The sequence below is a fragment of the Telmatherina bonti genome (genome assembly GCF_933228915.1).
Source record: "Telmatherina bonti genome assembly, chromosome: 9".
In the NCBI taxonomy this organism is placed as follows: Eukaryota; Metazoa; Chordata; class Actinopteri; order Atheriniformes; family Telmatherinidae; genus Telmatherina; species Telmatherina bonti.
Window position 1 is genome coordinate 18,336,758 of NC_136627.1, and position 27,330 is coordinate 18,364,087.

At 38.3% G+C, this 27,330-nt stretch overlaps 2 protein-coding genes across 2 annotated transcripts in view; both read right to left on the reverse strand.

The window, feature by feature from the left end:
* Positions 1 to 9,719, reverse strand: part of pid1 (phosphotyrosine interaction domain containing 1) — a 33,662-nt gene extending 23,943 nt beyond the window's left edge. Inside the window, exon 1 of the mRNA XM_079247017.1 lies at positions 9,585 to 9,719. Within this exon, the coding sequence (XP_079103143.1) occupies positions 9,585 to 9,614 (30 nt within the window). The 5' untranslated portion in view covers positions 9,615 to 9,719. The remainder of the gene's footprint in view (positions 1 to 9,584) is intronic.
* Positions 9,720 to 13,633: 3,914 nt separating this feature from the next.
* The window catches only part of dner (delta/notch-like EGF repeat containing), a gene marked incomplete at both ends in the record, with an annotated part of 48,919 nt that continues 35,222 nt past the window's right edge, over positions 13,634 to 27,330 (reverse strand). Inside the window, 9 exons of the mRNA XM_079246588.1 lie at positions 13,634 to 13,745; positions 14,421 to 14,667; positions 14,763 to 14,894; positions 15,350 to 15,463; positions 15,587 to 15,709; positions 19,368 to 19,601; positions 24,918 to 25,031; positions 25,732 to 25,885; positions 26,392 to 26,540. Of these exons, the coding sequence (XP_079102714.1) occupies positions 13,634 to 13,745; positions 14,421 to 14,667; positions 14,763 to 14,894; positions 15,350 to 15,463; positions 15,587 to 15,709; positions 19,368 to 19,601; positions 24,918 to 25,031; positions 25,732 to 25,885; positions 26,392 to 26,540 (1,379 nt within the window). The remainder of the gene's footprint in view (positions 13,746 to 14,420; positions 14,668 to 14,762; positions 14,895 to 15,349; positions 15,464 to 15,586; positions 15,710 to 19,367; positions 19,602 to 24,917; positions 25,032 to 25,731; positions 25,886 to 26,391; positions 26,541 to 27,330) is intronic.

A 27,330-nucleotide genomic window follows, 5' to 3' on the forward strand; every position in this document is an offset into this window, starting at 1 on the left:
TACTTATAATGTATGTTTTCTTTACTGCCATCATCTCAGCGTTTCACATGGAAGCATATTGTCATATTTGATTGTATTTAAGTATCAAACTGTTGTGTTGCATTTATGTGAATCTTCAGAAGTCAAAATTTAGGTGATGCTACAATTACCCAACCTGCATACAGTGCTTATCATTAACGGACCCTTATCTGAAGAAAACAACGGTAACATCATTTGGGGCCAATCAGGAAAAAAAGAGAAAAAGCAAGACGGACTTGTGAAAGTAAAGCCACATGTGTGTTAACGCTCACTGACCTCCGCGTCAGCACTTTACAGCTTCCTGACAGTGGCTCGCATTCCTGTGGTTGGCCCCAGTACGGAGTGACAGGGGGGAGGAGGAGGGCTTCTAGGAGGGTGGTGGGGGAGTCCTCCACCCCTTTGCCAGGAGCGAAGGGACTGAGTGGAGGACTGCTCTTGGAGAAACGCTGGAATTCTATTCAAAATATTTTCACTGCATATAAACGACTTTTTTTTATTATTACTATTTCTCAAGCCCCAACGGTCTTGTCGTCAAGTTACTGCGCAACTGATCCAATTTCTAACTTTAACTTGGCATGTTTTCTTGTCTCCACCATCACATGAGTGTGGGCCTGTTGGTTTTAAGCCAGCATAAGCTAAGGCTCTTGTCTATACCCCCCAAAGATTCTGTGGTCACAAGACCACATCATCTCCAAACAATGGTCCTCTTTTAGTGATGTAAAAAAGAACATTGCTTAAAAAGTGACACCTGAACTATCACTCAGGAACCCCACCCCCACATATACTATGTCAATGTTTGGTTTTAGTGAACACCTCTGCATGCTGAAGTAAAATTTGTAGTGCCCCTAATAAGAGCTCTGCTCTGCCCTCAGTGTAGTTGTGTTGAATCTGCAAGCTTTAAGTCTTAACTTCAAGTTTTATCAAGATTGTTGGTTTAATTTCATTGATCAGATTTAAAACCTCACTTTTAAGATGGTTTGTGTTTTAGATCAACACAGTACACAGTTACACCACTGTCAGTTTTTATTCGTGAAATAGTGCATCAATGCCTCTCTGCATTTTGATTTGCAAAACATTAGTTTGAAATGGGGTTGTTAGGCTGCAGTGTTTATTTATCTATTTTTTTTTTTTATATATAAATTTTTCAATATATTAATGAATTTATTTTAATTTAAATATTTTATTTATTTTTTATGGGTTTTTTTCAGGGGGGGGGGTATTTCAAGACATTATTGGATATTTCCACACTATGAGGAGTAGTTCTGTCGTTCACATTGGAGCTAATAAATCCTGTGCAAAGCCCTTTTAACACTAGTCAGGAAACTGTTAACACCTGCTAACATCTGTGGCTCTGCATGTGCAGGAGGTGTTTAATCCACATTTGGTCCAGTGTCAAATGACTAAAGCGGAAACAGGTTTTAATCAGCTAGCTTGGTTTAGTTTCAATGGCAACACAACACCTGGGTTACACAAATTTACACTAAAGATCCTTGGTTAGGACAAGAAAAACAGGCATAACTAATGGAACTAAGTACAAAGTAAGGAGGGAGGTTGAAAGAACAGGTTAATTTTCTTTGTTTTATTTTAATCTTCTGTTTTTCCTCTCTTTTTTAAACTTACTATCAGGATGTGGAAGTCGGAGGCTGGTGTCTGGAGTAAACTAGTCCTATTTACAGTTTATATAACAGTGTAGCACCATTTTCTCAAGCAACACGCCTGTTATTTTAAGGATAGAGGTGTACCGGGCTTGCAAGTTTTAGTCTTCCAGGCACTCATGACAAACCCACCACTATATGCTATAGGTAAACTGTCAAAACAAACTACTTAGTGTAAAAGCGACATTAGTGGGATTATAGCAAGATAAAAGCCATCAGAGGGGATGTGCATGATAATTTAACTGACTGATTCTATGCAGTCGAGCAAAGTAATGTCAACTGCAATTAGCTACATGGGCAAATTCCTGGTTGTAGTTTCATCTCAACATGTGCAAATCATGCTGCAGCCACACATCATAGTTCTTCTGATCTAAAATCATAAAGAGAATAATAAAGAAAATAAGATTAATATATTTTAGAAAGAGTATAAGACTTTTTTCCTTTTCACTAACAATGTTTAGATACAGTTGATATAGTTGGCCATAAAGATTTTCAAGTGCACGGGAGAAAGCCAAAGCAATCATTTAATACTATTTCCAATAGTAATGACAAATTAATATTTGCCTGAATACTAATTCTGTCCTGCCTACGATCATGTGACTACTGTTCATTTACATGTTTATGAGATATACATATATATATATATATATATATGTATATATATATATATATATATATATATATATATATATATATATATATATATATATATATATATATATATATATATATATATATAAATATATATATATATACACATATACACACACACACACACACACACACTACATTTATATATTAGAACTGTGACGATCTGCTTTTGTTCTGATGCGGTTGGATATCGATTTTTTTGGGTGCCCATTCGTTTTGAATTGTGATTCTCACAATTCTTTGATACTGCTGAGTTTGGTAGATTAATAACAAAAAAAAGTGTAAATTTTTTTTTTGCTCGTTATTTTCTTGTTTTCAATGAGAAAAAAATAACACAGTAGCCAGACCATCATTCTGCTGCTATAATGCCCAAGAAGACAAGTTAAAAGATCAATAAAAACAATAAAAATAAAAAAAATTATAAAGGATTACTTTTATTCATTTTGAAAAAAAAAATTGTTTTTTAAAAATTGATTTTAAAATTGTAAAGCAAAAAATCCTGATATTTGATCCCCACCCCTAACGTGTACACATATATATATATATATATATATATATATATATATATATATATATATATATATATATATATATTCCCAAAAATCTGTTGTAGCTTCGATTTTTACCTTCTTTTTTCCCTTTCTGTCTCTGAGGAAACTTAAAAAAAAGACTTCTGAACCACAGAGGAGCAAAGTTGGAAGTGCATCCAGACAGCCTTGAATGTTTTCTCTCCCCTGTATGTCTATGACTACAGCTGAATATTGTGACAAATGGCAATTGAAAAAAATTATTTAAAAAAGTGCTTAATTTTTTTTTATATTTGTTTGTCTATAATTATGAAAATATGAAAGAAAATATCACTGGAACAATCACATCCAAGAGATATCAAAGCGTCAAACAGCCTTCAGAGAGCATTTTGTGCAGTTTACCTCCAGCAGTGATGAGCTTAACAGGTCACAGATGGTAAGTTAAACTTACAGCCCCCGGTGGGTGCGTTCTGACAGGGAAAAAAAGGTCAATATCATGGTAAGATGCTCAACAAGAGGGTGAAAGCAGGCATTCTGCCACACCTACCGAGGCAGGGTAACTTAGGGGTATAGAGATGGGATCATGGAAAAAAATAATAAAGAATGAGTAGGAAACAGCTGGAAATTATGTTGGAAAGCCAGCAGAAGCCAAGGGGACAGATGTCTTTGTTCAAAAGCAAAACTAGAAAAAGAAAACATCCAAATAACAACTACTGTTATTTGGATGTTAAATAACCTAAACGTGTGGTCATTTATGATGCACAGTCTGCAAGATCAAAACAGGTAACAACATTAGACTGAGTCAGATCTTTGTAAACACACACAAAGATGTAATGGAAAAAAACAACTTAAAGATGCAGAACACAGGGTAAAGTACCAGCTATTATAACTCTGCTGCACTGGCAAGAAACAAGACATAAGGGAACTGATGATTGTTGACAGGTCATTTGTTCTTTTAACTAACATTTAAGTGTTACGTCCTGACAGAGAACAACACAACGGAAAGAAATATCCACAAAATGATTAATGAGCAGGCTGGAGAACAAAGCTGCTGAATGGATTTCATTTCTCAGAAAATATTAGCAAATCCCTGTTTTTGGAATACTTTGGAGTCTGCAATGTTTACATCCATGACTGCTTGCTTAATTTTCAGTTTTGCTCTACTTGTTGCCTCACGTCTGGTCCTGTTACCAGCAGCTGTTGATCAGTGGAATGGTAGAAAACCACTGGTAAGAATGTGTATCCAGTTAGGCGTGTTATATAAAGACACATTAAAAACATTCCCTAACTGTGGTTCAACTGAACAAAAACTGGTCAGACCTCACAATATTTTTTTCAATCAATGAGGATGAAATGTTATTTCCTTCAGTTGTGCTTTTTGAATGTATAAGTAAACAAGACGTGAGCTAAAATTACACATCAGATGGCTTGTTCCTGAATTTGCCCAATCAGGGGTCAGTCTGAACTGACAAACCTCCTCTTTCTAAACAATGACTTTATTTTAAGTCCTAAACTTTGGGTTACTGTGGACTGGCAAGTAGTTCAATTCTGCCCTTGTTTGTACCTCAGATGCCATTTATACACACCAACACATGTTGTCCCCTGTAAACATTCTGTAGGAATAAGCTGCGGTTCACAGGTAGAGCATGTGGTGGTCATTACTTCTTAAAGCAAAAAGAAAGATGTGCCCTTGTGGTTTCCCGCATGGTGAAACTGGGCAGTGTAAGTATGGAAACTGTCCCTGTATATGTTTACAACCTCACCCTCTGATCTTGGGACAGTTTACGAGGGGAAATGTGTCTGAGCGAGCTCAACCCTACCCTGGGAGGTTCCTACACTGTTTTCTCTACAACTACTGGAGCACCATGACATGTAGGAGGGAAAAGGTCAGTGATCGGACATGGTGATTGGTGGGATTTCTTTGTAGGAAAATGTAGGTTTTAAAACAGCAAAACCACAAAGCTTTAGGGTGGCAATCTCCAGCTGGCAGTAAAGACATCAACAAGTGTTTGACGTAAACAATGAGCCGACCACAACATCTTATACAGCGTGTACAGAGCCAAGGCTGATAATGACAAAAGCACGGGCAGTTTAAATGTTCATGTTGCATTATTTACATGGTGCTAGATGAAAAAAATCCTGTGTGCAGTTTTTATATGCAGGATATCTCAGACAGCATTAACCGGCTTTTCTACCCATAGAAGAAATCTAAATTACCTCTGGATATTCCATCTTTAGCACATTCATGATATACCAGGAATATTAATACCTGATACTGCTAAAATCACTTCATTAGACTAAATAATGTCAGTTTTATTCTAAATTAATTTACTGATATCATACCCAGTTAATTTATTACAATTAGTGGATTTAGATCTTCCCAATCAACTCAGAGTTACTGTGTTGTTGTTTTGTTCTTTCCTTCTTTCCACTCTGACAGACATTCATCTTTACAGCACACCGCAGAGTTCTTTGTTTTGGACCGAGGAAGAGCCTGCATGTGAGGCATTTAGAAAACATCAGTAAATTCTAGATGAGACACTACAAATTTATTTTCACTCAGAGAAAACACTGCAGTAGATGTGGGCACAATAATAAAAAGACCAGCTTGCATATGTGCAACTTTGTTCCCGGTGGTTATGTAAAAACAAGAAACTAATACTAAGCAAGCATTTGTCTGATCATTTAACAACCCCCTCAATCAGCATCAGCTCTGTTCCTCTGGTTAACTAGCTGCACACGTTGTGTGTGTAACTTGTTGTAAGGTGTTTTACAAACAAATTCCGACCTTCAACAATACTTCAGTTCGATAAATAATCTTTTTAAAAGTTAAAAAAAAACATAAATTTATTGACATTTGAAGCAGAAATATGAAACATTGCATATTAATCCCCTTGTTCATAATCAAATTAGATTTTATAGCCTTTAACTGGCTCCAATGGAAAACTTTAAACATGGAAAGTGTGTCTCTTCAAATGTGGAACCTGTCCTGGCAGCACATTGGTCAGTGTCTACGTTGTATATTCTTAAAGCTGTGGTTTACATTTGTTTGGCTTGGAAAAAATATAAAAGGAAGGAACACAATGGCCAAGAGAAAGGTTCATAGAGGTAGAATTGAAAGAATAAAAAGAACCCTTCATGACAAATGAAAAGAACCAAACTCACTAGAGACCTAAAACAAAAAAGTCGCATTTTCCCAATCAGGAGATATGCCTATTCATCAAAAGGAAGAGCCAAACAAGTGAGCCAAAAGCCATTTGGTAACAGGAAGGAAATGTGTGCTGGCTGAAAAAGGAGTAGAGGGAACTATGCCAGTCTGTTTGTGAATTCGTTTTGCCACCAAGACCACTCTCAATATAGCTGTGCCTACAAAGCAACCTCAGACAGACAAACAAAGGCAAATGGACATGGCCAAAGTAACAAGAAAAGATGCTCAGACAAATGCCGCTTCTGACCACGTTTGACCTCAGGCAGCTATTTATGCGCTGTCGAGTCACATCTTTTCTCCTGCGCCATGCTGTTTGTCGCAATAAAGGGTCAAAGACTGAAGCCATGGCTAAAGACAGAGTTTCTGAAAGAGAAAGGGAATATATCTACAGGCTAAAAACAAGCATGTTATTGTGTTTGCATGCACACATAACCTGAATTCTAACTTACATTATGAGTCTGTATGCATGTGTGTTGTCATTCGCAGACCGCTGCTTGTTGTGCAATGTGCTGGTGAACTAACGTGGCCTTTGCCTGGGGAAGAAGGGCCCCTGAAACTGACTGAGGGATGTAGCCAGAGAGGGAAATAGACAAAGACAAGAGAGAGAGAGAGAGAGAGAGAGAGAGAGAGAGAGAGAGAGAGAGAAACCTGGGCGGCATGATGCAGCACCAGCACAAAGAAAATACAAACTCTGGTTCTAAAACAACGGTTTACCAATGGCCCTGCACAACTTACACCAAAACCTGCTCTTCCTCATCCCCATTCTTTCTAGCTATCTCTTTTTGCCCTCTTCTTCCCATTTGACTGTGAGACAAAAATGCAGCAAGACATCAGGTGTTGCTATAGCAACAAAAGACAGCACGATTTAGAGGAGCTTAGATGGATGCCATACTGGAGAAAAACACCAAAATAGACATAATATGCCAAATCCATATCAGTTAAATGGCAAATTCAACTCTACAAACCCCACCGTTCCCACCTCAAAAGAGGAGAAGGACCCCAGTCAAAAGATGGTGTTGCCATGGTAACAATCTAGGCAACTGACAAGTATTATTGTGATCCTATAATCACTTTTGCCTTTAAGGGGTTGTCTTTCATTCACTTTCTTTTTATAAATGTAGCAGTTAATTAATCAGACATGCTGATAGCTTAAGATATCTTTTCATAGACAACCAGGACACACTACTGCTCCAAATTGTCTTATAATGTCGCCCATCATTTCACACACAGCTACTGGGGTTTTTTTCTAGTTTTAAAATGGACATAAGAAACATTTTATCAGCATTCAGATACAGCTGGTTTCTCTGAAGTAAACTGGTAGTGCCCGAACATTCCTTATCAAATACACAGATTTTCATTGTTTCGCAGGCATCACTTTAACACAGTTGTTGATGTAACCACTATATATGAGCATCACAAAATTTCAGTCACTCCTTTTCAGCACCGAGTCACATCAACAGGTTTATATTTCTTCTTTCCTGTCGTTCTCATTTGCATTGAACTGGACTATATGTGGAAAATCAGTCCCTTTAAAATACCAGCAGCTGTTTTATATGTGCTGAACTGACATTATGTCAATCCAAAAGTTGTAATAGCACGGAGGTTAGTTTTGTTCTAAGGGATGAGGATGTAAGATAAGGTGGACTAATAACTTGAAACTAGGGCAGTATTGATACACATTAAATGCACTAATCTGAGCGGTGAAAGTTTGGAAATGGGTCAGAGATGGTAGAAAAAAAATCTAGTGTGAATTCACAGACACACAACATATCATATTATGTCAATTATTACATAATCAAGATTATATGAGGCCTGTCCACAATCACTTTATACCAACTTAAGCACATTTTCCACTCAAATGTATCCAAACATAAATGTCATATTTCCAAAACCACTTCCATATAGTTTCGCAAAGTTTGAGGTTTAACTGACACTCTTTTAATGTCATCTCACGGCAAACTTCTTGCAATGGTTTAATTTAGCCAAGTGCGTTACATTTACAGATTTATAAGATATCCAAACACAGCTGCACTGCAGTTTGTAATGCTTTCATTAAATATATATGAGTCTTTTTTATTAAGCCCATTTGGATTTGCAGAAAGGAACTAGTGCACCAGACTCATCAAGAAAAAACTGCTGCTCTGTAAATTTCCCCAAACTTCGAAAGACAACTGTTGTGTGTAGTGTGTCATAGCTTTTTATGCAGGGCCCTGTTTAGGGTTTGTCAACAAAAATTATAAAAAATTGTGTCTGTCCTTCATTTTGAGACTGAAATTATATATTTTTTTAAAAAAAAAATTTTTAAACTTAGATAAAGCTACTAGTATTGTGACAAAAAATCTGGGTGTTACATAGCTAGTTCTGTGACCATTTTTCTTTTAGAGCAGGCCTAGCTGGCAAAGAGCAGAATGATTCAAAGGCTCACATGCTCTTCCAAAGCTCCTTGGAGAAAGCAGCCATGGAAAATATGAGACTGGCGCTATAACACTTGTTGAGCATGACACCAAGTTTAACAATAAAAAAAAAAAAAAAAAGACTAATAATACATTAATAAAGCTGCTACGCTGTGTTTAATAAAAGTGAATCAATGACAGGCATAAGTTTTCGAGCTGTGTTCATTGTGGAGCACGGTTGCTAGGCGACAAACTATCTTATCATGGCGGTTCCAGCCAGTTCCAGCGTGGAGCCTTAATTTACCTGACGCACAGACGTCTTTACCGGGATCATTTACAGCAGACCCCAACTCCACATCTGACTGGAGGACAAACACCGGAACTCTCGCTTTTAATCTATTCAATCCTCTTGACGCCTGGGCAGGAGACGGGATTGTGCAAGTTCACTTGGCAGGCAGTCCGCAGGCCGACATCTGGAGAGCATTACGTCTGCTGGAGACGTGAAGCCAGGGTCGGTGCTCGGCTTACCGCTGGATATCAAACTACGTGTCATCAACAGGATCTTTTATGCAGGTCAATTGCTGCTTTTACCAATGTGACACATAAATCAAGAGGAAAACGGAGGTATGAGTTAAGCATCCCGTTGTGGCAATATGAAAGGGAATATGGAGTGAACAGCAAGAGAAGGCCTGCACTTATTGCATCTAGATAAAATATGCTGGTCAATCAAAGAATGTGTTTTAAACATAACTTCAAAATGCATATCTTACAGGTTGGGAGATGGAGGAAAGTAGTGGATTAGCACAGGAATGCAGCAGCGCAGGAGACACACTTTGATGCCCCCTGCTTGCGTAACGTGAATAGAGGTGCGTTACAACGTGAATCCTAAAAGAATCACTTCGGCACCAGGATGGGCAAAAAGGCCAGCTTCAATATTCATTTACTTGTTGACGTTCACACTGCTACATGTGTCCACATGTGTCCACATGTAGCAGCTCAGTAACCTTAGCAAGTCCCTCCAGGCTGGAGCCACGCACACCGCGGCGGGTCTCCGTGGTTCTTACCGCGGCTCAGCCGCTTATTTACCGCTACTCCGTCGACAAGAAGCGGCTCATAAACATCCGGTTCCTACCTGCAGTCGCTCCGACGCGGGTTGCCACATATTAGCACAGTCACTGCTTCTTCGTCTTTACTACAGCTTGTTCTCTCGTCGTAGTCCGGTTCACATCTGTTCGCTCTTACAGCCTCTCTGCCCCCCTTCACTCTGGACTGCTCAGCAATGAAGGATGTGTTGCTCCGCCTGGATGTAGTTCGCGCTCCCGCCAGCAGGCGGAGGTACTTGCCTTCTCCACCTGTGTCATTTTGCCTTCATGGTGCTTTCAGGTGCTGTAGGAAATCGAGAGCAAAACTTTCCGCGCCTTACAATAAGCTATTGTGATTTCAGATAAAAAATATATTCCTTCTTATCATGATGCTTGGAGTTTTAATTGTTTCACATCTGTGTTAGTTTTCATTCACAACAACAAAATTGTCAGTAATTTAACAACTTTAACAACTATTAGAATTAATACATTTAAATTATGGCCCAAATAGTTTGTTTTTTGCAAAAGTTGAAAAAAGAATATTTCTCTTTTCGAAAATTACTTCCTATTACTAAGTAAGTGAATGGGATATAAGGTTTTAATTCTTGTTTCTGCATCCCAGAACTTAGCTCAGTATCTTTAGATGTTTGGAATGCAGGACTATTTATTTACCAGATTATATTGTTTCTAAAGAAAATTTAGAAACAGCTATTAGTAACACCAATAGACTGTTTCTAAAATATGATGGAGGTGCAACAAGCTCTTAGAGTAACTCAGTCGATTAAAATAAATTCAGCATCAGAAAATATGCACCAAGGCTGCAAACATATTTTTTCTGTTTTAACGTCCCATATTAAAGTTTCCAAGCCTGGTCTCACTGAAATAGCTTGTCCGTCTAAATGAGTACATGCTCATACTACTATTTTCTAATGGCCTCTGCTGTCATAAGACAATGAATGAGGTATGAGTATCAGAACAATGTGAAAGCTTTCATCTTATTCCATGAAGCCATATATTTAAACCCACCTGTTTCAACCTGATAAAGCTATTGCCAAGACCTCACCAAATATTTATGTTGCTTAAACCTCATTTCTTAGTAAAAACCACAGTGAGACGAATAATTAAAAAGAAGGAGAGCAGTTGTCCTAACTTGGTACAACTTGAGTCTCATGTTTTTTTTATTCCAGATAAGAGGTCTTTACTGTATCAAGAACTCAGAAAAACTATCCAAGTCTTCTGAATATTTCTGTCTTTCAGACTACATTGATAATAAGAAGCACAACTCCATTAGAATAAGCTGTTATCTTTATCAAAAATAGCAAATAAATATAGTTAAAATATTAATTTACAGACACTGTCTTTCACTTTCACGTTCTAGTCCAGTCTGTACTTTCTGACTCAAGCCCACATAATCATTAAAATTAGCGTTGTGGCTTCAGATGTCCTGTGTTTTGCTCGTATTTCATGCAAAATCACACAAAAGCCACTTTTTTGTGGGCCTAATCTCTTGTAAATAGGAACTCCAAAAGGAAGTTTGCTACATTTACTTCAGATCAGGACACCAGCATCAGTTCACACATTGTGGCTCCCACTGTTAGAGAGAAGAACAGTATTTCAAAACTTGGAAATGAGAATAAGATTGGTGATCTTTGCAGACTGCTGTATATTCATTTTCATTAAGTTAAGCCTTTTTTTTGCCTGCCCCTAGTGGTAATTAGAGAATCAGTATTTTTGAAACTTTATCATTGGCTTTGTTTTTCAGATGCTAGTGCCTAATTGCCACTGCCTGATATTGTTTCACATTAAAATGGATGCTATGAAAAGAAATTCATGAGGAAATTGTTGTGTTCAGAACATTGGAAGTTGTGTACACACTTCACAAACTCTTATCTCGACCTCTGGTTTTCAAACACATCTCTGAAAGTACCGGCCTACCTAGGCTACAATAAAAGGTAGTAATGTGAGTGCGCCTAACTTGACACATACTTAAAGAATCACTGTTTTGACATCTGAATGTTTCTTTCTCCTTTTTTTCCATTTTCAAATTTACTGAGCTATCTGTATGTGCAAACACCCCCTAAAAGGTCTTTCATCAAGCCAACCAGCAAGCACTCTGACCCTGCACAGTGTCCACAAGGCAAAAGTTAAACAGAAGGTCTCCAAAACAGACCATATTGCTTTGGTGATTGCCTGCAAGGACATCTGTTGCGCTTACAATGTGTGTGTATGCACACAAGATACGTAGGTGTGTTTAGCGACACAACAATCACAGTCTGTATTTAGCAGTGTACATGGGGGGAACATCTGGATAAAGCCTGAGGTTACTGAGGGTGTTCACATCACTAACACACCATAAAAGGCCTTTCCCACGGCTGAAAGTTCAGTCTGGTGGGTACGACCTTGGGACAGAAAACATTGTAAAGCTCTTAGCAAAAATTCTTTTTTTTTCCTTTTTTATAAGCCCTAACTTAGGACTCAGGACTTCAGGTTACATCTATACTAATGATGTATATCACTGAAAATCATGCTGCAAATTTCAGATGTTGCATTTTCATTGAACCCTTAAAGTCCCACTGTGTTGCCCTTGAAGCACCGTGTCACTTATAATCCTTTAAAGGTTAAACAGTTTTAACCTGTGTTAAATTTTCTTTTTCTCCCATTATAATGTGTGCAGTCCAGTAAAATTTGCAAATGTGAGTGATCGACAACTTGGAACAAACATAAAAAAACGTTTTAGAGTGATTCACCAAGAGATTCTTTTCCCCAATGAAGGCAGGAAGGATGCATACCTTTTAGTTTTAGCCAGACTTCACATGACACCATGAGAGTACATCATGTTCACGTCAATCTTTATTGTTTACATAATTCAACATAGATAATAGGTAATCATGTTGCTGTGTTTGAAATGAGAAAAAAAGAAATATTAGGATTAGCTGAGCTTACTGGTAAAACATTGCTTGACCTTGTGAGGGAACGACACAGCTGCACAGACAGAAAGTTTTCCACTGGCAGGACACAGAAGCACGTAGAGTATATTCCAGACTCGATATCACCCCAGTCAGCTTCTTTCTCCTCCTCCTCCTCCTCCTCCTACTCCTTCTTCACATTAAAGGCAACCATTTTCTTTAAGAAACTATTCAACACGTTTTGTACTAGAGGTGAGTTTGTACACTGGAATAAACAGGTACACTGAGTTAAATCATCTATTTTCTGTGCTGTGAGAGACACACCAACCTATTATCCTAAATATCACTGAAATACACACAGTAAGTTGGTAGGGGTACAGAACTCCAGCACACCCACTTTCTTTACTATTCATACACCACTGAGAGAATTGCATGTATAGAACAGGACGATACCGCGTGTAGTCTAAAAACAGAAAAACTTTGTGACTAGTTTTTTATACATGAATGTATTTTATCTACTAACCACAAAATACCCAAAGAATAAAAATTTGGCACAATTTTGACTGAGCAGAATACAACTGTAATGACAAAATAAAGAACAAGCAGCAACTAAGTACAAAGGATTTTAAAATATTGCAGAGAACATTAAAATCGAACCATGCACAAAGTAAGGCAACCTACTGCAGATGTGGGGGGTTTTTTTTTAAATATAGAAAAAGATACAGTGAATGCACCATGTCATGTGCCTATTTCTGTAACACCTCTACGGACTGCTATCAGTGCTGTCTAGTGAGTTTGCGCTTGCTTTCTGACTCTACCAGCAGACAGACAGTCTGGAAAACATTAAAGTCAAACTAGTCTATTTTATAGCAGAGGTTACTGGTAGTGTTGCCCTTCTTCTACAACTTAAATAATGCAAAGTATGCTCTTATGCTACAATAAAGCCTTGTCATTAGCTTTGACAGGAAAATAGATGTATCAAATTCCAGATTTGTTCTTTTTAAACTACATCATGTGTGTTTTTTGTCTAACTTTACATTCAGTTATGTTTTGCTAATATTGTTTTTGTTTTGTTTGATAGGAAATATTCTCATTACTGCACTGACTTGATGTATGTGTGTGTGTCAGCGTGTCGGTGTCGGTGTGTGTACATGTACAGTTGTATTGTTTTAATGGTTTGAGATGGCTGTGTTTTACAAATCTTTTGTCTTAATGAGGGTAACCAAAGGCTTGTCATCAGGACTGTAGTCCTCATAGGCGATAGGAGTAGCGTCATACATAGCAGGCCGGGACTTCTTTCCAAATCTAAAAAGAAAGTGGAATAATTGTTTTGTTTTAGAAATATGGTTGCAGAGATGCATCATTGGGTTAGATACATGTGTAATTTAGTGTTTACATACTACTGATTTATGATATGGCAAAAACATGATAATAACAAACTAAAAATGCTTTAAGATTTGCAAAAATGCACTTCATGGAAAGTTTTAGTGGATGAAGAATAACTAAAGGAAGCTTTTACGTGATCTACGTAAGCTGCCTTTTGCAGAGAAAAAAAAAAAGTCTAAAAGCCTTCACTGTGTCACAGAAAAAAATATCCATTTCATGGCACTTTGACAAAATGCTACCCTGTAGAGTAGCTCCATCCTGTTTGGACCTGAAAACAACATCTGATGAAAGAATCCCAACAAAATAAAATGTCAAACTCTCATGTTTAATTGATTAACAAGACATTTTCAGATACTGGTCATGCAGTTTGTTTTCAGTGCCTTTACTGCAGCATCGTGCACACATTTGTACTGTTATCTGCTTGAGTTTCATTGGGGTTTTTTTCCTGCCTTGTTTTGAATTTTTGTGCACTCCCAAACTGGAAATATTTTCGCTGTGCTGGGCTGATGAATTGTGTATGACCTTTTCGGACTGTCAGCGCTTTTTAGAACATCCTTCCTGTTAAAGTCAGTATAAGTAATTCCTGATACTAACCTGGCATGGCGGATGGAAGCTATGGCGTTGCTGAACTCGCTGTCAATGCTGCGGCAGTTGTAGAACTCCTGGTAGGCATGGCGGGACGAGCCCTGGTACTCGATGCGACTGATACGGCAGATGCCCACAATGAGGATGATGAGCATGAGGACAAAGGCCACACACAGAGCTCCAATGATGATGTAAAGGGAGTGACGGGGCATGTTGGTCAGGCTGTCCTCGGTGTGCGCTGGTTTCCACTGTAAGTCTGACACACATTCATGCAGACACTCAGCTTTCTGCATGCTGGCTCTCAGATTGACAGTCACAAAGAGGTTTTTTGACAGGCTGACTGTCACTTACGGATCTCGCAGCTGGGGCCCACCCAGCCAGGTGGACAGTGGCAGGTGAAGCCATTTGATTGGTCGATGCAGGTGCCTCCATGGTGACAAGGGCTGCTTTCACACTCATTGATGTCAATTTCACACTTCTCCCCTGAGAACACAGGAAAGGTTGGATTTAGGTATGAAGGAAATCAAAAAGCCATGCAGACACTATTCATAGCTGTTGTGTGTTTCCAGCCATGCATAATGCAGATATTTTGCACGATATGTGTCACACTTTGGTAATTTACATCTCTTTGTGGACATTTTGCCCAACTATGCTTTTGTTTTATGTTTAGTTTCCATTAGTTTTTGTTCTTTTTGTCAATTAAAATCCAGTCATGCACATTCTTTCACTTTTTTGTCATTTGAAATTTTTTATGCCTATTTTTGTGTATTATTATAAATTACACAGCATTTCCTTGTGGTTGATTTATGGCTGATGTAGTGAATTTTAGCATTAGTGGTAATCTTTTCCATTTCTTTAAGATGGTTTTTGTCTCATTCTTCCAGAGCCCACGCCTTATAGACCCGTTCTGTAATCTGTCCAGTGCCATCCAATCTCACCCTGGTATCCTGACGAGCAGGCACAGGAAGCATTGAGTCCAGAACTCTCACAGCGGCCTCCATTCTGGCAACGCATCTTCAGACATGGATCCTTGTAGATTTCACAGTGTCTGCCTGCAGAGACACACACAGCGGGAGACTTTAATTATTCATTCTGCTGTGTGTTTTCTAGCGTGACTCTATACCTTAGATGCAAAACTAAATCTCACACACTGTTTCACATGCAAACACTCATACCTTCAAACTGTGGTGTGCAGACACACTCATAGGCATTGATCAGATCCCTACAGGTGGCGTAGTTCTGGCAGGGTGCAGACAGACACTCATTGTACTCTTCCTCACAGTACAACCCATGGTAGCCTGAATGGGAACACAGTCCAATATTAATGTGTGAATTAAACGCATGTTACGCTGCTGTTTTGATGATGCTCTCTTCTGGAAAGAGATGCCACACACGTGTAGGAATCAGTGGGATTATGTGGTATCATGTATTTTATGTATGATATTATAAGCAAACATTAACAATACTGCAAAAGCTTGAATTATTAGCTAAGTGAAGTTGAAAAATCTAATAAGAAACAGATCATGTAACATTGCCATAAAGACCTTCTACACTGAAAGATTATCAGAAACAGAAACCCTCCCCTTTATGTTTATTTTTTCTATTATCATCATCCTGTTAGTGACTTCACAAAACCGTTATCGAGCACAAACACATGCTCTCAGCAGGTAAAGTATTTCACCACTGTTTTAATGGGATCGTGCAGTCTTGTAGTGTTCTGTTTTTTCCATAGGAGGGCAGCTGTGGACTAATCCAGTGTAGGCATATGACAGCTGCAAATGTATTCGCTGCATGAATAACAATCAATGCTCGTCTTGTTTCTCCTCAATAATTTCCATAAGTTAAAGACCAACATATCAAGTATCATTAATAGTATGTGATAGTGCAAAGGAAAGTCAATGACATACAGTCCGTCTATGTGTCTGTCAGAAAGATAACACCTAATTTAAATGTGTTGAAATGTTGCGCTGCAAATATCTGTTGATACTTCCCCTTGAATCGATGTACTTTATTATAGCATTCAATCATCCGTTTGCCAAAGTCACAATAAAAGAAAAACAATATCTCTGGAGGTTTTACACTAATATTGTAGCAATCTGTTTTAATTTTAACATTTCTCACTTTGGCACCAACGCTGACTGACGGTTCACCAAACTCTTCCCCGGGCCACAGATAACATGTGTGTTAGAAGGGAGAGGCAAGAATTTAATGAGGAGCAGCCCAGTTAGCGTCTCTGGAGTCTCCTCTGTGAAATGCCAGTGAAATGTCAAGTGCCTTTCCAGGACTCTGTCTGCTGTCTGTGGGCTGACTGGTGGGCTGGGAGCCTCTCATGCAAGTTGGATTACAGGACTCTGGAAGGCGGCTCCTTCTACATATCAGCTTCCCTGCAGCTTTCCTTCCAACAGCTAGCAGGCATTACCAACCCACACATCTGTACTCTTTTCTTGTGTGTGTGTGTGTGTGTAGTTATAATTTGTGGGATAAGTTACAAATAATAATTTCCACCAATCTCATTACAGAAAGACTCATGAACAGAGGCATTGATTGGATGGCAACATCTGTTCAAATAGCACCATCACAAACCCAGCACACATGCACAAATGTGAGCCCACTGCTTTACCATGGCAACCAGACAACAAAGGGTGAGAGGAAAATTTGTCACTGTAAACAAGAAGAAGATAAAGACAAAGAAGGACATAAGGAGAAGAAGAAAAAATAATATGGAAGAGAAGCAAAAAATAAATAAGAGATGACATGGAGAGGTCAAGGGAAAAATAAGAGGAAAGAAGTGAGTGCATGCTTTGCAGCGAAGTCCAGCTGGTTAGCATGAATTAAGAACAGGTGAATAAATTAAGTTATAGTCTGTACACTAACATTGTCTCCCTTGGAGTGACTATTAGGGTTTTAAAATCACTGTATTAATGCTTTCCATTTAACAAAGATATAGCAATGGTATGTATGGAAATGTTTTATATCAAATCCATATCTGCTTTAGAAACAACAAAACAAAAAATTAACCTACAATCAACCTTTATGAATGGTCACTCCAAGCGCTTTTACATATCCATGTTTACCCAAGTGGACTTCTTTGAGTGTGTCTTACATAAAGTAAAAATGAAAAAAAAAATCAATAGAAGGAAATTAAATGTTATGTTTCTATCCAAACTGGCAAATATGTCAACATATTGATGAATTTACATTGAAAATATTAACCAATTAATGCTCAATTAGGGGTCAAGTAATCACATAAATCAACATTGAGATCATCATTAGTTCATGATGAGCAACAGACATTTGTGATAAAGTCTTCACTAATAAATGCATTAGTTCATCATTAGTTAAATATTACTTAATTACGTAATTTTACCATTATTGTAAAGTATAACCAATGAAACAAAAATCAGATTGTGTTCCACATGATTTTTAGTCTTTTTTTACCATAAAACACAGGTGTGAAACTCCGGTCCTTGAGGGCCAGCATCCCTTTAGGCTTTTGTTCTCTCCATGCTCCAAAACACCTGATTAAAATAAATGAATAGTTTGACAAGAAGCTGTTGGATCCTTTTGATTTGAATCAGGTGTGTTGCTGCACAGAAACAGCAAAAACCTGCAGGATACCGGCCCTCAAGGACTGGAGTTTGACACACCTGCCATACAGTGATGCTAAAAGTCTCAGAAACTGTAGTATCTATATATCATGCTGGGTTCTTATGGGTTAAAAGGGAAAAAAAAGTTTTAGTGTAGAATTTAATGTTTCCCAATTAGTGTCAGAAAAGGCCACGCAAAAGTTCCTTCTGTGTCCCAGAAAGACTTTGCATCTCTGTCACAAGAAAATAATGTTTAACAATCAAGATTTACAACCATAATACCGCATACAGCATTATTTTCAGCATGTTTAGCCATTAAAAAGAGAGAAAAAAAAGGCAAGAAAATACCTACAAAAGGACCCGCTATACATGATATTGGAAGACAAATGACAGCAACAAATATGGGATATAGATTGTGATTGCCATACAGTCTTCTGACAGCTCATATAAATAGAGAGCAGTGAGGGCAAAGTGTCAAAATATACTGATAGGCCACTGGGAAAGTCATCCATCTTGCCATCCCATCAAGGTAATTGCAAGACAGTGGATAATGATAAGTCATCATTCCGCTCAATTGATTTGATCACAGAGGCATCACCAGCAAAATCTTCCATCTAAAAATAACTTACCATGGAGCCAGACCACATTCCCTGCAACAAACCACCATCCTTTTACTTACGACAAAGCTTTATAAGCTACTTGACTTGCAGGCATGGATGCATTTCAGAGGGACAGTATCAAGCAGAGATAAAAAAAAAAAAAAAAAATTTAAAAAAAAAAAAAATCCTAACACTCAGGGAGGCTTAAAGTCAAGAAGTTTTTCTAAATTTTTGTTGGTGAGACAGGAAAAAGATGGTCGCAGGAATCTCTTGATTAGTTTTTTAAAAAAAACAAAACAAAAAAAAAACATATATATACTAAGTCTACTTACTTGCCTATTCCTGATCTAATATCTATCTTATATTAAATTTCTAATGAAAATAAAGATATTCGTATGACACTTGCACTGGAAAGTTCTGGCTTATTAGAAAAAAATTCTTATGTGAAAAACTTTGAAAGTTCCTCTTTTCTAACATGAACTGTATTTAGGTTCAGTTTACAATGACAACATGCTGCTTAGGAATAGTCATTTGCTTCTTGTGTTTCCATTCGACTGTGTCATTAAAATCTTAAGATTTCATTCTGTCCCTGCTCCTTGTGCCCAGAATAATAAATATGCATTAACAGATTGTACAAGCTGATTAAAAAGATTTTTTTCCACCTTAAATAAAAACTTCTGTGTGCATCAAGATTGACAAAGATATACCATCAGCATCCTAACATTTCACTGAGAATGTTAATCATTGGGTTTTGGGACTCTGAAGCTCACCTGGGACACACAGACACCTGTAGCTATTGCCCACACTGCGGCAGACCCCATGGGCGCAGGGGTTCAGAACACAGAAGTCCACCAGCTGGGCGCATGTGGGACCTGTAAAGCCTGTAGTGCAACTACAGCCAAATCCCAGGGGGCCGGGGCCCTGGGCGTAACACGTGCCGTTATTATGACAGGGGCTGGAGGCACACGGGTCCACCTTTTGCTCACATGTAGCGCCTTGGTAACCTGTGAGATGACAGCAAGTTAGAGAGGGACAAAGTAAATGGGAAATGTTAAACTAACAGAATGTAATTATATTTTACTCCGAAAAGAAGAAGGAACCCAAGTCGGAAATATAACAACGCCATTCATTTTTACAGTGCATTCCCGTCGACAGCAGAACATCAGACGTCACTTGAAGGACAAAACTGAGGTGAAAGTACAGAAGCCTGCTAGTTCTGCAAAGTCTTTGGTCATTTTGATGCTTCACACAAGGCTACTTTCAATATGACGAGCAGGAGTGGAACAGCAGGGGTTGTGTTTATGCAAATCAGGCCGTGCAATGAGATGTGACATCCATTACTGCATAAAATTGCACATTCACTCCTCTCCCACAGAAACCAAAATAATAACACAAGTGAGCTTAAATTTTTGTGGGTTAAGTTGTCAGAACAACTCATAAAACACCTCTACAGCCAAAGCTGGCAAATGTTTTAATTTGGATCGTCTAACTCAGAGAATGTTGTAAGCATCTCCTGCACGATTATTTCAACCTAACACACTCATTGCACATTCTGTCACAACAAAAGACTGAAATAGGCAGGTAACAATGTGATGACAGCAGATGTTCCTCATTCCTGTCTGACAACAAGCCGGATTAGCTTTTGATTCTCTTAGCTCCCCTCTCTCTAAAACTCTGCCTTCTTCTGATTGGCTAAAATCTGGAGGGCTGCTGGTGAGGTCCAACATCCTCATGACTCATTGTCATATCATCCAAAATTATATTCCAAATGAAATGTTCTACCTTCCTTTCCCATCTCCTTATTCCTTCCTTTGTTTAAAGCAATTTATTAAAGACTGTACACTTGTGTGCGTGCGTGTGCATGTGTATGTGTAGGTGTGTGTGCAGACCCATTCTTTAATATCCGATTGGGGTTTGTGTGATGACGCCGCCACTTTCTTCTTCAGTCCTTCTAATTATCTTGCAAGTCTCTGCCTCTGTCACCTGTTTCTATAAATAACCTCCTTCCTTTCTCCCTTCTCCTCCTCTGTCTTCACCTCCCAGAAGATCCGCCATTGTACTGCAAGGAGGAAAAAGACTCTGCTCCTCGCATGAACCTACCTGTCTCTGATGTAGTGCATTCAGGTTGCCTGACTTACAGTAACACAGCAGTAAATCCTGCTGCTGACTGCACAAGAGAGCATACTCTGTCGAACTAATGAAGAGATTTCTCACTAGCATCCATTGATCTGCAAGACTGTATTTCACTGTGAGGGGAACATTTATCATTTAGCCAGGGGACAGAAGCAATGTGCAGCAGTCTGAGGAAACTCACAACTTCTCTCTCTATTTTTCCCTCCACTGTCACATCTAGCTTCACTCCTTTTTCTCTCCTTTGTTTGCACTCACAGAGCTGCTAAACACATGCATGAATCAGATTTATTCATGACTTGTAAATTTGATTTATGACTTGTATTTGTTCTGCTTTGGTGTATTCCCATGCTTTGCTTCTCTGTTCTCACATAAAAGTTAGGCTCAATTACTTTTGCTATCTTTGTATTTTCTCACATCTATACATCTACTTTATATATATGAAGGCATACACACACACACACGGTGATACAAGCCTCATCTAATAGAAAGGAGCTTGGTTTTTCCTGCTGCTAACATTCAACCCTCCAAGGAGTTAACATTTTAATTTTAGCCAACGCACTCTCTTCCACCACCTTCCTACTTCTGACTGGAGGCAGTTGCAGTAGCACATCACACACTCCTTTGTCAGCGCGTATAAAAACAAATGTTTATGTGAGTGTGTTAATCTCTTTTGAATAGTTTGAAATATGCCCGTGCAGATCCACAGAGTTCTTACTGATGACATGGATCTTCTACACATTAGCTTGAACTGTGGCTGTAAGGATAAAAATACATGTCTGCATGATTAGATTTTTTCTCATGTTTGTGAGAGTAAGATTCCTTTTTTTTTTTTCATATATATGTTTAATGCATACAGATAAAGCTAATTATTCTTAGCTAAGGCTAATAGAAGAAAGAGCACCAACTGTACTTATATGAGGAACTGTGTGAAGTAAATATCTCTCTGTAACAGACTTCATAGCAAATTGAAGGTCTTCTATTGTTGGTTTCAGCTACTTTTGTTAGTTTCTTACCACAAGATTCCTCCACCAGCACGGTGTTTAAATGAATGTCAAAATGACCCAAAAGATGGATGACTTCCAACTGACTGAGTAACATACCTATCTAATAAATCAAACTTTTTTACTTGTTGTCCTCCAACTTACATTGATCTTGTTTATATGCATTTGCCCTTTAAAGCAATGAAAACTGAATGTGTGTGTGCCTGCATGTGTTTGTATGTGTGTGTTCATATTGAGAAGACAGAAATGATAGATGACAGCATTCTGCAATTTCCCCTGACAACCAAATAAAAGTAATATGGTGACATAAGCGTATGATTGCATTAAAAGGCCTCAACAATAAAACCAAAGTCAACAGTTCAAGATAGATCAATGGTCAAATTGAAAAAGAGGTCGGGGTGCCATTCTTCTTATTGGCAAAATGATAATAATGCATCCCTATTCCCATTATGGTGCAATACAGACTGCCAACTAGACAGGTTGCTTCAGCTCAATCTGTTCTGCCCGATATCCTCTGTCTAACTCAGACCTGCAGAATCCACAGCTCAGCTCTGAGACATCAAGTGAGCCGTTCTGTGTGAAGATGAATAGATGGTACTGTCCATGGTGCTGAACCTGCACGTTCGTAAATGTACATTTTTGGCTCAGTCAAACTCTTCTATAAGTTTCATCATAAATGTACCATACTCACCATGCCACACATGCACTCAGATATATATCATGGTCAATGTCAAAGAAACCTTGTACATGTATATGCTGTTTTTTTCCTTTTTTTTTTTTTTTTTTTTTTTCTTTCCCCATAATGACACACAGTTTGCTACCTTTCATTTCCATCAGTGGATTTCATTTGGTCATCTCCCAGGAAATAAATAACAATATTTACCAAAGAAGAAAACAAAAAATTAAATTAAATTAAATTAAATTAAATTAAATTAAATTAAATTAAATTAAATTAAATTAAATTAATCTGTTGACAAACAATTAAATAAAACAGAACAAAAGTTTATTTGCATATTTAACCCTAAGAGTTTCACATAAATACAGTCTAGCCTACATTTTTTAAGCTAACAAGATGTTTTATTAAAATGATGATGACAGATCCAACTTTTTTCTGAAGTCATTTAATGTAACCTCAGACTGCTGGAGGTAATTAGCCGGAAGGCATTATTTTTCCACTCACCACACCATGTCTGTATAGTAACATTTAATATCAACTTTATAATTTTAGTATCATATTATCTTTGAAAATGTTTTATCAAAATGTTTAAACCTTAAACATTACACAAGACAACAGGATGTTGGGGTGGTGGATGACATTAACATCTAGTTATCAGATTAGTTACATTACTAGTTTGGACCTCCCGTTGGTTCAATGCTGCCTTAATTTTTTGTGACAGACATTTAAGGAAATGCCTCAGAAAGTCTCACTTATATTGTAATAATGACGCTGCACAGCTGTTGCAGATTTGTTGACTAATGTCAATGATGGGAATCTCCTGTTCCACCACCTTCCAGCGGTACCCTATCGTAATGAGATATGGTGACAGTAGATGCGACTGGACTACAGGGAACTCTTTGTCATCTTTACAAAAACATTTGGAATCTGTGATGTTGAAATGATGCTCAATTGGCACAAAGAGGCCCAAAGAGTGGCAAGAAAATATCTCCTACACCATTACTCCACCACTATCAGCCTGGAGTGTTGAAACAAGGCGAGATGGATCCATGATTTCATGCTTTTCCATCCATTTCTGACCCTACTATATGAATATTGCAGCTGAAATGAAAACTGATCAGTTTTCATCAACATTAATCGGTTTTCCAATTCTGGTGAGCCAGTGAGATCAGCAGTTTCTAAATTACAGATCAGTCCACCTGGCACTAACAACCATGCCACATTCAGAGTCTCCTAAATCCTTTTCCCTCTTTCTGTTGCTCAGTTAGAACTGGACATTGTCGACATGTCTAAATGCATTAAGTTGCTGTTATGTGGTTGAATGATCAACTATTTGTGTTCACAAGTGATTGAGCAGGTGAAGTATATTTTCTTTTTACATCTATGGTTGCAGAAGGGAAGTGTGGTAAAAGGCCAGCTGCAGCAGAAAACACTTTGAATGTCCAAGTAAGGAGGGCAACGGTCCATGTTATCATCTAAATGTAATGTCATCAGAAGCACAATGTGGGCCATAAGCTGCTCATGCCATGTAGATTGTCATTTTATTTTACACGCATTCTTGTAGTTTTCTGCTGACATTGTTTAGAAAAAAGACAGATAGTTCTGATCGTAATGAAACAGACAACAAGGTAAAATGAACTTATCCAGCAGCCCTTATAAGATGCTAACCCAGCATGTTATGACAACAATGGATTTCCTGTTGAAGTGTGCATATGTTCAGCATCCTATCCAATTACTGAGCTATTGATTGATAACTTGTTACACAGTCCTGTAATTAAACATTCTTTTTCAAATGGATTTTCCGTTTTCAGTATCAAAGGGGTGAACTGTAGTCACCCACCACATTGAACATGTTCTTGTTGTATTCATTGAGATATTTAATTAAGATATGTGAAATAGGATATGATATTGCAAACTTCATCTTATGTTCTTGGATGTTCTTCACTCTTTTAAAAAGTGACAGGACAAAATTCCTTATTCCTTTATAGCGCATGGTAAGAAAAAACTGAAAATAAGTAAACAATATAAGTAAGGAAACAATGCAAGTAAACAATATAATAAGTACCCTGATTTTTCCCTCTATGTTGGCAGTGTATTCATAGTCTGTGCACATGCTTTAAATTAATTGCGAAGCAGTTTGCTCTTTTATGTAAAAGCAGAAGTTTTGCGGTCACAGATTTCCCCAGAGAGGCTTCGGCAGGACGCTCAGGCTATGAAGGCTAATTAGAATGGAGAAGGAAGGTTTATATTAAGCTTCTCGGTGACACAGATACTGTTAAACAAGGCACACGCTGAAGCCTGGCAAAATATACTCCTTATTTGCAACCGCTCACATTGATTTTTTTTTGTTTTTGTTTTTGTTTTCATGTTCATCTCAATCTTTATTTTTACACAAATATCAAAATCATCCAAACAAGTTTCTGTGCAAATTTGCCTCCAGACACATATTTCTTGCAGCTTTGCTCATGCCACTTACAACGACCACCGACAATTGGTAATTGGTTTCCTACCTTCGGGACAGTAGCACCTGGGCCCGGCCAGGCTGCTGAAACAGGTGGCTCCATTCTTGCAAGGCTGGGAAAGGCAATGGTCAACCAGCAACTGGCAGTGTTCTCCTTCATAGCCTGGCAAAGACACAGCTTATCATCATACCACTTTATATGTTAAACTGAGTCAGTTATTCTGTAATCCAGCAGCCAGATGTTATGCTCTCACAAGATTATTTTCATATCATCATTAAAACTTTAATTTTTCATGAAATATTATAATACAAGTTATTAATTATTCAGAAGTTGTTGGTGAAAGAAATTGATCATTTGGACTTTATCATATAAAATCCAAATGTATACAAATATGTCCACAAAAAGCCTTGAATTTAACCCCATATAGTTTTTTTTTTCCTCATCAGCCATTTATGTAGGGCTTGTTAGCGCACTTTGAAGCAACCACATATCAATGGACAGTTCTGCATTTCTCATCCTACTTGTGAAGCTTGTTTTTGAAGTCGCTGTCCCAAAATAAATCTGTCAAGATCAAAGGTCCAATATGCCCTCTGATCTCGTGTTCCTTTTTAGTCTTTTTTTTTTTTTTTTTTGTCTTGTCCAGCATTTAGGCAAGCAGAATGATGGTCTGGATGCTGTGTTCTGCTGAGCAAATTTTCTCTGCCAAGGGAAGCTTTAGTCATTTTTTTAAAAGCGAAAGGAATAGACACACATTTTCCAGCTCTAATCAAACCATCAGAGACTCAGAGTTGTTCAAACAAGCCAAAAATAAACACACTTGGGACTAAAGAACATGTACAATGGAAAAGGCACACAAACGCACCTGTTTGGCAGGTGCACGAGAAGTTGCGTCCTTCGCCACCTTGCCTGACATCGGTGCAGGTGCCGTTGTTGCGACAAGGTCGGTGGTGGCAGGCGTCAAACTCCTCACAAAAAATTCCAGTGTAGCCGTCCTCACACTCGCAGAAGAAAGTACTCTACATGTGAAAAGTTCAAACGGAACAAGAATGAAAAGAGGGGAAAACATGTGAAACAGAGGTCATGAGTTTGAGCATTGTAAATGATTTAGTGTAAAAATATCACAGTTAGAAGCAGAAAAGTTAGATTTTCTCAACTAGGATGACTGTTTTAATAAGAAGCCACATGTAAAAATCTCCATCTCTTTGGAGGGAGAGGTGTTGCTTCTGATCTTAAAAGTTTTTTTTTGTTCTTCTGCTGCAGCTATTTTATTCTTTCCTAAGAATGGCAATATCAACAGCAAGTTGCCGCAGAAAACCTAACCCTGAATAAAACAACACAATAAGAAAATAAGTGCCAAATAAAGACATGTGTATTTAATATTTCTATTTTTGGAACACTGCGGTACCGAGTTACACAGCAGCCTTGTGACATTGTAGTCTGGTTTGCTTTGTCTGACATCGCAACTTGGTCGAGGTCAATGAAAAGTGCTTGAAAGCCTTGGCAGTGTTCTTGGTATTCTCACCTCGGAGGGCTGTGTGATGCATTTGCCTTTCCCAGAGCACTGAGGGTCACTGAAGCTGCTGCCAGGCTCCACACAGCTGCTGGCTTTCACCGTCAGGTTGAGACGCAGAGTGACCTCCGGGGCTGTGGGAGCCCCCACACGCATTACACCTAACAAAATACATAAGGGACTTATAAACTATGCATTAACCTTTGTATTTTCTATCATTTGTATGTTTCTAAATATATCCAAACCAGAGTACTAGAATGTACTTAAAGAGATTTATAGTATCTCAGAGGAGTAATTGTACTGATATTAGTAATGCTTTGAGTTAAGGTTTCTCTTCAAATTTAGCTTCAGCTGCAGGTAAAAAAGCTAACTTTATTAACAATCATTAACACTACATGTGCACATTCGTTGTTACACAGCAGCCTTAAGATACTGCTGTCATGGCTGGAAAGTGTCACAAGAGGAACTGGTGCAGGCAGGTCTTGATAGTGGCCATATTACAGTGTTTATGTCATCCCTCTCTATATCCATAAATTTCAAACAAATCTTTCAGGTGTTCAATCAAAGCTGGCAGCTTCTCTCAGATAAAAATAGCCCTGAATAGCCCCGTGTTTTAGAGCCTAACCTGAACCAATGAACCGCAAGTCCACTGGATGACGGGAGTGATGATGTAAGCGCTGTGGCCAATGGGAGCAGTGATAACGCTGCCCATGTTCCTCTGTCATCCATGACTTGCCTGAATGGTCATCAGTCCAATGTTGCACCTGCACAGTCACTGCTCTTTTCAACAATAAAAAGCCCATCGCCAAAATAAAATAGGCAATTTCACCACAAGTGTAGATCGTTTTATGTCACTCTTCGTTCTCTGCTGCAGCTTTGTTGGGACTTCCCCAGCATGCGTAAGGAAACACAAGGCACACTCAGGACCACATGAAGCACTGGACATTGCAT